Here is a 10,852-nt window from a genome sequence, read left to right on the forward strand (position 1 = left end):
AGAGAGAGAGAGAGAGAGAGAGAGATTGTGCTTGTGTGAACAGAGGTGGGCAGTATTTGTTAAATACATCGATTTTAAATATATGTTTTACTACTTTTGAGTATTTTGCGTGTGTGTGTGTGTGTGTGTGGGGAGGGTGGGTTGGGGGTGCAATTTGTATCAAGAAACTTCCGGGTGTAGAGTTTTTCTATTTACGTTTTTTTTTTGAATATGTCAAACAAAATGAAATGAGGAGATCCTCATCCAATATTTCCATTTCCTTACGTTTTGAGATGCAGCCCTGTTTTGACCGTTGCTATGGACATGTGTCACATGACTTCAATGATGTATGTGCCAACTGGGAGTGAGTTCATGTTTCGACGTATGTATTTTTGTATTTGAAAATACAAGTTACAATACATTTGCTCACACTCATTTGTAATTATTTTTGATGCAGTCATTTATTTGTATTTTGTATCTATCTAGATACATTTTAATTGCAATTTGCTGTGTGTGTGCGTGTGCATGTGTGTGTGTGTGTTTCTGACAGTGTGTGTGTGTGTGTGTGTGTGTGTGTGTGTGTGTGTGTGTGTGTGTGTGTGCATATGCTGCAGTGTGTATGAATGCATTTCCTTTGACATGTATAGACTGTAGACTCTGAAAGGCATTCTTCAGCACAGCCTCCAGGGTCAAAGGTTATCCTAACAGTTGTGTTTTCATTCAGGTTTGCTCCGGTGTTCCCCTCACTTTCAAAAGCACTTCCCACACACCACACACACACACACACACACACACACACACACACACACACACACACACCACACACACACACACGCACCATATTTCTATGGGTTTTGCCTCTGCATTTAAATCAGTTTCTTATTTGCCCAGCTGGTGGTGCTGTTGAATAATTTAATCCACAACGACTTTGAAGGACACTTCTCTATAGCTCTTCGTCAAAAAATTCAGTTGACGTATTAAAATGAAGGAGGAGGTCCACCACACCATCACATGCATAATTCACCGTGCATAATAGGTCTTTGTCTCCACACATAGTTTATGTGTCATCTTGAGCAGTGTTCACCGCTTTTCTGAAAGACCACTGAAGGCTCCCGTTCACACCACTGACTCAGTCTCACAACAGCCCAGGCACGGGGATAATATGTACGTCTCTCGAGTCCACGGAAGTGTAGAATATGAGCATTTCTGAACCAAAATACATTTCATATCATTTTTTTTTTTATCTTTATTTATATAGGGGGAGTCTCACTGAGATTAGTCTCGCTAGCCAGCCTCTCTTCCTTTCCGTCAGAGAGTCTGGCGCTGCAGGTTTCCATTGTGGGATTGCGAAAAAATGCTCTGTTTGGGTTAACCAATCAGCCTCGTCTTGGGCGGTGCTTAGCGTTAGTGCCCTTGGAAAATAGTTTCGGGGTGGAACTTGTGCCGAGCAGGCCTTCTTTATTGCACAATCCAAATTTACTTCAAAACGTGCCATTTTCAGCGTGTAGCAACGAGTTAGCCTGTAGGTTTCTGCCGTTAGCTTTCTACGCTAGCTAGTTAGTGTCGTTGTTTTCACATTCGGCGGCCGGGAGCATTACAGCGACACACATGGGAGCTGATTGACATGGTCGGAGCCAATGACAGAGCGTGACAGAGCTTGCAAGCTTGCAAGCTTGCAAGCGGATATCCTGCTGCCACCGAAACAGCCGCTCGAATGGGAGAGCAGCTTTAGAGCAGGGGCGGGCTGATCCCCGTTGCCTGTTTCCACGACGCCAGACTCTCTGACGGAAAGGAAGAGAGGCTGGCTAGCGAGACTACACTGAGATCAATGCTCTCTTTTTCAGAAGTGCCCTGTTCACATTCACACACACATTCATACCTGGAAGCTGACCAGTACAACCACAGTCTGATCTGTTGGCCACTGAGCAACTCCACTGGAGGGGTTGGGGTTAAGGGCCTTGCTCAAGGGCACCTCAGTGGCGGTAATGAGGGAGGGGCAAGCGTTGCTTTTTCACTTCAACCACCCCCTACCGATTTATCCTGCCGGTCCCGGGGATTGAACCTACGACCTTCCGGTCACAAGCTCACTTCTCTAACCTTTAGGCCACTACTGCATGTTTCTACATACATAGATATTCATGTTAAACACGTTATACAGCCTAAAGACTGTCTCATGTTGAAGTACTGTAGGTTGCTCATCGCACCTACAGTACAGCTGCCTTCACATGACAAGTGATCTTCTCTCACTGCGAGGTAGAGCGCAGGAAGGTCAGCAGTAAGTAGGTCAAAGTTGAAACAATTTGAACTTTGAGCGCAGTGCATGGTGGGAAATTTTAGCTATGCATGACGACGAGTAGTTGCCTAAACCCAGAGCCGTGTATATAGAAGTGTCGTGACATCTCCATTCACTCCAATGGACCAGTTCTTTACTCTCAAGAGTTCCAGGAAGTAAGGTCCTGGATTAAGCAGCACTGTCGAGTTGCAGCAAAATAGACAGTTTGTGTTGTACTCTGAAAGGGTTTCTCCCCCCTTGAATCAAATGGTACATTATCAGCTTTATTTTAGCATGCAAAAGTAGCGCGAGACCCCTTCCTGGCTGTTCATTGGCTAATGAGTCACGCATTTTGCTCCTCCGCTGACGCCACTCTCTCTCTAAATTGCTCTGCCTAAACCTAACCAAGTCGCGTTGTTGCCTAAACCTAACCAACGTTATTTTATTTTGCGTTTAACGTTGGAAAGGCAGTGAGGTTTTCCAATTAACTGCCGTTTCATTTCAAATTTACATTGAGATTGTAGACGTAAAAAATGCCACGTTTTAGAAACATATTTTGCCGCCATTTGGTTTAAAATGTGTGTTGATATTGTGCTTATCCCTACCTGCTTTTCAATGCTAATGTTTTATTCTGGTAACTGACTTGCAGCCAGCCCTCACACCAAGCGGACAGTAAGACGAACCAGCACCACACGTGCACGCACGCACGCACGCATGCCCACACACACAACACACACATGCACACGCACACACACACACACACACACACACACACACACACACACACACACACACACACACACACACACACACACACACACACACACACACACACACACACCATAGCCAGGCCTGGTGGCAGAATGGGCTTATTGCTGGGTAATCTGGGACACCAGAGTGGGGTTAAGCCCTTGGAGGAGGAGGAGGAGGAGGAGGAGGAGGAAGAGAAGGCCTGGGCAGCTGGGGCATTACGATGGGGGATGGGCAATCAAATATATTTCAAACAACTTTTGGTTCTATTCGAAGCGCTTATTTAAAGTGACATTTGGGCTTAGGCAAAAGTCACTGCTTTACCTGCAAGAGAGGACAGGCAGTCAACAAACTTCCCCCAAATATTGAAGATGTTTTAATCCCCCCCCCCCCCCCAAGTTGGGCTGCCATCAAACTTCTCTGTCCGAGGTTTTTCTATTTCTGAATTTGTTTGGCCTTTTCAGATCACACAGGGGCGGGGCTAGGGGTGATCTCACAGGGGCGGGGCTAGGACCTCCAAAATCCTGAGTTCTGACTGGCTGACGATGCAGGGCCATCAAGCCACTTGACTTTTTAAGAGTCAGAATTTTGACCCCAGGGACCCACCTGTCTACATCCGTCCTACGTGCCGCACTCAGTGCCCGAGTCTGTGTCCCACCTCGGCCACTGCACACAGGGTGGGGGGCCATTTGATGGGCATAAAAGAACAGATGACAGATGTGACCCGTTTACATCATCTTCTTCCTCCTCCTCCTCCTCCTCCTCCGCCATCTCCCTCTCTTCCTCCTCTGCTGTCTTCTTCTTCTGTTTATCCCTTCCCGGTTTCCTCTCAGACGAGCAGTCCGTCACTGACAGATTGACCTGCCTTGTCAATCAACACATCCACTGCTCTGGCCTGACAGCAGCATGGCAGGGCGGAGCAGATCAACACATCCACTGCTCTGGCCTGACAGCAGCATGGCAGGGCGGAGCAGCAGTGTTGAGAGCGTTGACGTCTGTAATCATTCAGGACATGCAGTAGAAAAGACATCACAGGGATAAGTTGATCGTATCATCTCAATCTTTGAGCCATAAACGGCTACCTTTGACTTCTGCCTATTTCAAATTGTGTAACGCCACGCATCGCTCAACTCGTATGATTGATTCCTCTCGTCTTATCTGTGATGGAAAGAATTGCCCGCAGGAAATGAAGTGTACAACGGCTCTCTTATCAGTTTCATCAGCAAATATCAGCATATCATCAAGTATAGGCTACACCTTATTTACCTCATGTGACCTTGCAAAAGGAAAGTAAGACATTATGAATTGTTCTGGTTTCACTTTTGTATGTCACATCCAGTGACTGTGTTCCCATTGAACAAGGGTTGTCCTGTAAAAACCTCAAAAGTATTTTTTTTTTTAAACTTTAATTCAAAGTTAACTTAATGTCTGTGAATATCTTTTAGAATATTAGGGCCTATATATAACATCCCCACATAAACTTCTGCAATATCCTGCATATATCCATTGCACACAAAAAAAAAAAAAAAAAAGCCTGGTCTTCAGTCTGAGAATTAAATTGTTTTACGATACTTTCCTGAATTCCTGAAGTTTGTGCTTTTTCAAAGTTAAGAGATTTTCAGCAGCAGCCCCAGATATTCTCAATCATCCGTGACTCACTTCTCTTTCGCTCTGAGTTTTAAAAGTTAATTGGCTGAACTGTGGTGGGGAAACCCTCACAGGGCTGGCTCTTTTAGAGGCACTGAGCAATAAAACCAGCACTCTTCTAAGGTCATATACGCTCCTCGGTCACAGCTCGGGGGAGGGGTGGGGAGGGGGCTACATCTCCCTTTCCATGTGTGATATGAGTCCAGCAATGTAGAGGGTAGGCTACAGATACACATTGTATCATCACGGATGCATCAAAGATTTTAGGGGATCACAGCACCCCCCCCCCCCCCCCCTCCGTCAATTACCTCCAGGTCTCTGAGGTCACCGTAGTCCTGGACTGACGGAAATAGCTTCGGCACTTGAAGGAAGTCACCTCCTCTGCAGAGAAGTGGCTGTGGCTGTAATTACAATCCATAAATGATAGAGATGGTGACCGTTGGCATTTTGTTTGAGGCACAACTTGTGATTAGGAGAGAAGTTGTTTCATAAAGTTTGAAGCTTTGCTGTGCGCACAAAGGGCAGACTATTATATTGGGTGGGGAATTAGTGGTTTTCAAAAAAAAAAAGGTCGGGTTCTGGGAAAATGCTTGTTTTCTAGCATTCTGGAAACATTTGAGCGCTGTGTAAATGGACTGTGAGGCGGGTTCTGTGAGGCGGGTTCTGTGAGGCGGGTTCGAGGAGATTCTGCCAGGCAACTGCATGGGAAAATCACTTTGTTTTAAATTTAACAACCACAAAATCACCTCTCACAAAAATGACCGCATGGATTATAGCAAAGTCCATAATTTGCACAATTTCTAAAGATAGCCCAATGTTCATTCTTATGAAATGCTTTACTGTTTAAAACAAATGGCAGACCTGTCTTACTGTAAGAGGAGGAGGGAATAAAATGGGGTTTGTTTTTATTTAGACCAGTAGGGGGAGACTGCGCCCATAAATGGCTGAACTCGTGTATCACCCTGCATGGTCAAAACTGATGTAACTCATGTAATGTTTCATTTCATCTGACTTCTGTAAGCTACTGCTGTAGCTTTCCACGGGATAGTGTGTGCTGTATTAGAAGATGACGACTGCTGCATTGATTCCATTATTAGTATGCCTACCATAAAAATATGATTGATATAAGCCTACCTACCTACAGCTGACTAGATGTATTCACTGCTTCATAATAACATGGAAACAAAACAGAACAAACGATTTTATGCTATATTGCAATTCAGTTTAGTGACTGAATAAAAGTGTGGATCCACAGTGGCATATTGCACTTATTTTAATAATGATGATAGCTATGTAGGCTATAATGTTGAAAAGGGTTGATTTATGTTTGGTGTGCCGGCTTATACAGAGATTTGCATCATTTTGCATGGATGGACCATAGGTTGAAATAGCTGTCAGTCATTTCAAGTCTCTCATCCCACCTCCCCATTGAAAAATCACTGCAATATTCCGATAATACGCAATTCCGCCTGCGTGTCACACAAATTGCCGTATTACTGTATTTTTTTTATATCTCCTTTAATATTGCTATATTATTGCTGTGAATTCATACCCCCCCCCCCCCCTTCTCTCTCTCTCTGTCTGTGTGTGTGTGTGTGTGTGTGTGTGTGTGTGTGTGTGTGTGTGTGTGTGTGTGTGTGTGTGTCTCTCTCTCTCTCCCTCTCTCTCTCTCTCTCTCTCTCCCTCCCTCTCTCTCGGTGTAGCGGGTGACGCGGTGACATGGCCGAATAGGGCGCACTAAACGGAGCGCCAGTCGTGCTTTTACACTTTGTCCTCGTTATTCCAAGTGCACACGGGGCGGTACGGGAGAGAGAGAGAGAGAGAGCAGGTCGTCGTCCGTCCGGATCTCAACAACGGGCTTTGACAAAAGCGCACGGAGGACTTGTGTTTTGTTATAAACTGTGCGCTTCGGCTATTTGTAGCCTTGTCAGGGGGAAAGTGGCTGGCTGTGCGGGGGGAGGAAGAACCCAAACGCAACACGTATCCGGTGGGATCCCACTCCAGAGAGAGAGAGAGAAAGAGAGAGAGAGAGAGAAGCGCCAGGAGTTGGAGCGAAGGGTGCAAGAAGACGAGAGAGAGAGAGGGAGAAAGAAGGGGCGAAGAAGCGTCGACATTTCGCATTTTTAATTGACAAAAGGAATAATGAGGAACGTTTGGATACTTTTGACCCTCGGACTGACGGTCTTCCTCTCCGGGGAAAGGGTAAGTTTTGGAGAGAGAACTTGAACGCGTGCTGTGTGTGTGTGCGGAGAGAGAGAGAGAAAGGCAACTTGGATCCAGAGACCACTCATTGCTTTTTCATGCGTCTTTGGCCACATTGAAAAGGAGTCGCAGCATGATCGCGTGTAGTCTGATAGATTTAATAGCATAAAATTGTATCTTCTGAAATGGACTTTGGAACGAGTATGGTGTTCAATGGCAGCTTTGGCAGGGGAACAATAAGTTGCCTATGGCTATAGTCTTTTGACAACCAAGCAGGAGACCGATAGCCTGCTGCTTTTCAACGCGTCGCAAAAGTCAGCGTTGTTTGTCTTTACGCATCAAATACACCGACTACCCAAATACACGGAGTACGTGGCAAGCCGCTCAGAATCAGAACCTGCGGGTCAACGTGCTTCTCTACTCGTCTCTCATTCTTCATAGTAGATGATCTATCTGGGTAATAATAACAGGCTATTTTCCTTCCCGAGCTGCACTCAGCAGCAGTGGTGTGTGTGTGTGTGTGTGTGTGTGTGTGTGTGTGTGGAGTATGGAGCAGATTAAAGGCACCTCTGTCGGTCATGGATAAATGCAGTTGATTTGCGTTTTATTTGATTCGTGACATCACATAAAACTATTATTGATATGACCGTGATCGGAAATATGAAGCATTGAGCAGCAGTGAGTGCACCGCAGAGCGGCTATAATGTCGCTAGTGATTTTCTCGTGGTTGATCAGATGACTCAAACTGTTATTAAATCAATATAGGTCATTATTGGAGCCATGCGGCGGCGCACCAGGCTGTCACGCCGTTCCAATGCTTTTCATTAAGACGATTTGTCTCCAATTGGGACGGACACCTCACATGATCAATATCCGAACTTTTTCTTTTTAATTATGTGGCTATCGGGCATGGGACCCCCCCCCCCCCCCATAAGTTCTTGAACTGTGTCTTGGCCTGCTAACTGTGTGCAGGCTATCAGCCTGCAAATTGGCCTGGTTGTTGGCATGAGACGGGGTTTGTAAAGCCGTCACAGTCACTTCATGTGCGGCCTGTCATAACTGCTCCCCTCCCCCCCTCCTCCTGTGTAGTTTCTCTGTGGGTTGTGACTTCTTGTCGCTTGTCGCAGCGCTGCCGACTCTCTTTCAGAACCGCTTGTCCAATTAGCTGATTCAGACCGTTGTGTTTAATGAGTCGTTTTGCGTGAGGTCATCTATATATCTATAATAGGCTACACATGTTATAGCTGTATCTGGCCACACATCGTGGATCTTGGAAAGGATCATGGGAGTTGGGATATTATGACAATTATATTCAAATGTTCAATGTTCATTGAACATTTGAATATTTGAATATAATTGTCATAATATCCCGAGATCCTTGCACCCAAATTATTCAGGAATCCACCTTATTTTGGCAAAATAGGAGCCCCTTCACTGTAATTATTGGCATGGTATCTCGTCTACCACACACACACACACACACACACACACACACACACACACACACACACACACACACAGCACACGCACGCGCGCACACACACACACACACACACACACACACACACACACACACACACACACACACACACACACACACACACACACACACACCTACCTGATCAATATCCGCCTCCTCTTATCTGTGTCCTCTGAAGCCAAATCTGCTCCGATGGAACTTGACACATGGCATTGATTCTCCATATTGGCACTGCATGCTAACCTGCTTTAGGTGCATCATTATGTCTGTTTTAATTACCTTGCCACAACAGGGCTGTTCTTTTGTTCCCCCCCCCCCCCCCCATGATCAAATAATCAATCAATCAATCAATCAACTTTTATTTCAGACACAATTGGGTCCATAAAGAGACATACAGTACAGGAAACAATACAGGAAACATTTAGAAGTGCATTAGAAACACACATGCTCTTGCCCCAACAATGCGACGTTGTGGGAAACTGTAAAAAGGATTAAAAAATATAAATTAAAAGATCTACAAACTTTGGCGACAGTGTTTCCAGAAGCATGATGTATACCTCGTATCACTCTTAGTAATGTCAGCAAGAGCCATTATAATCTGATTGCTAGACACTGTCAGTCTGCCCATAAATTTAAACGTACCATTTCTCAGAACAATATTTAGCCAAAACAAACAAAATAAGATCATCCAAAATGCTTATTATGAGTAAATGTACTATTTCAGCTTGCATGCTTACTTATTACACACAGCCAGTAATGCAGGGGTGGCTAAACCTTTTTGGTTATGGGTTAGTAGGGCGGGCTACATACAGAACAATATAAGGAGTCGCAGACCAAACAATATTAAGCCCGGCACTTTTCAACCTGTTACACTGAAAGAAAAGCTGTGTTTTTAGAAGAAGAAAAAAACGTGCCATCAAAAATTATTTTCTATCAAAATAACTACTGAACAGTTTAATTGTTGACATTACAGTAGTTTATTGATGTGCTCACCTCACCTATTACAATGGTAATCCCTGTATCTTTTCACATTTTCTTTTCAATGATTGGTTTATTTGCCAATAAGAGGTTAAGACAGAGATAATTTCAACAAAATTCAGTATATTATGGTCAATGCATCTATATACGATGTAGCCTACTTAAAAAAATAATAATAATCAAAATTCATGGCGGGCAACGGGCCGCCGTTGGTCCGCGGGCCTTAGTTTGGCCACCCGGCCTGCTTAATGCATCTAGCACGGCGCCAGTCTCTTCACATGTTGAAACTTTCATTGGGAGAGAAACAGCTATTTTGGCACAACACCACACGACAGAACCAGCTGGAGAGTGAGAATAGCAAAAGACATCGGGACAACGCTTTCACGTGTTGTTGTTTACCTCGTTAGACGGTGGTCAACATATTGTGGAGGCGGAGCCTAGCGGCCTCCTCCTCCGGTGGGCCCTCTCCTCTGTCAGGCTGTTTTTGTCACGTTGTCCAGTTTTGTGTGTGTGTGTGTGTGTGTGTGTGTGTGTGTGTGTGTGTGTGTGTGTGTGTCCAGGAACTGAGGCAAGACTTGGAGCCATGTTTTGGTGCGCGGCCGTGGCCAGATGTGGCGCTCTGTAATTTGTGTCATGTTTCGGTGGGAAGTGGGGGTGTTGTTCGCCTCCCCTTCACATCTGTGATTTACGGGGACTTCTGAGTGTAGTGTTGTCTGTCTCACACACACACTGTCTGTCTGTCTGTCTCACACACACTGTCTGTCTGTCTCACACACACACACACACTGTCTGTCTCACACACACTGTCTGTCTGTCTGTCTGTCTCACACACACTGTCTGTCTGTCTCACACACACACACACACACACACACACACACACACACACACTGTCTGTCTCACACACACTGTCTGTCTGTCTGTCTCACACACACACACACAGTCTGTCTGTCTGTCTGTCTGTCTCACACACACACACACACTGTCTGTCTGTCTCACACACACTGTCTGTCTGTCTCACACACACTGCCTGTCTGTCTCACACACACACACACACACACACACACACACACTGTCTGTCTCACACACACTGTCTGTCTGTCTCACACACAGTCTGTCTGTCTCACACACACACACACTCTGTCTGTCTGTCTGTCTCACACACACACACACTGTCTGTCCCAGACACACACACTGTCTGTGTCTCACACACACTGTCTGTCTCACACACACTGTCTGTCTGTCTCAGACACACACACTGTCTGTCTCACACACACTGTCTGTCTGTCTCAGACACACACACTGTCTGTCTCACACACACTGTCTGTCTGTCTCAGACACACACACTGTCTGTCTCACACACACTGTCTGTCTGTCTGTCTGCCTGTCTGTCTGTCTGTCTGTCTGTCTCACATACTGTCTGACTCAAAGGGATCACTTCACAGAGGCCTTGGACTTGGTCTGAGAGCCTGGCTTCCCCGGGGGAGGGGGGGGGGGGTGTTGGAGAGAGACTCAAAACTCTATGGAATGTCTGTGTTGTTGTTACA

The 10,852-nt window shown here is 45.5% G+C and overlaps 1 protein-coding gene across 3 annotated transcripts in view; it reads left to right on the forward strand.

Annotated features, from left to right (window-relative positions):
- The first annotated feature begins 6,460 nt into the window (after positions 1 to 6,460).
- Positions 6,461 to 10,852, forward strand: part of sdc2 (syndecan 2) — an 87,196-nt gene continuing 82,804 nt past the window's right edge. For all 3 annotated transcript variants that reach the window (XR_014553164.1, XR_014553165.1, XM_083646417.1), the window contains exon 1: positions 6,461 to 6,850. Coding sequence is in view for 1 of the 3 variants with exons in the window: in XM_083646417.1 (XP_083502543.1) it covers positions 6,791 to 6,850 (60 nt within the window). In the remaining 2 variants the exon portion in view is untranslated. The remainder of the gene's footprint in view (positions 6,851 to 10,852) is intronic.

The sequence above is a fragment of the Poromitra crassiceps genome, assembly GCF_964638095.1.
Source record: "Poromitra crassiceps genome assembly, chromosome: 11".
NCBI classification, from domain to species: domain Eukaryota; kingdom Metazoa; phylum Chordata; class Actinopteri; order Beryciformes; family Melamphaidae; genus Poromitra; species Poromitra crassiceps.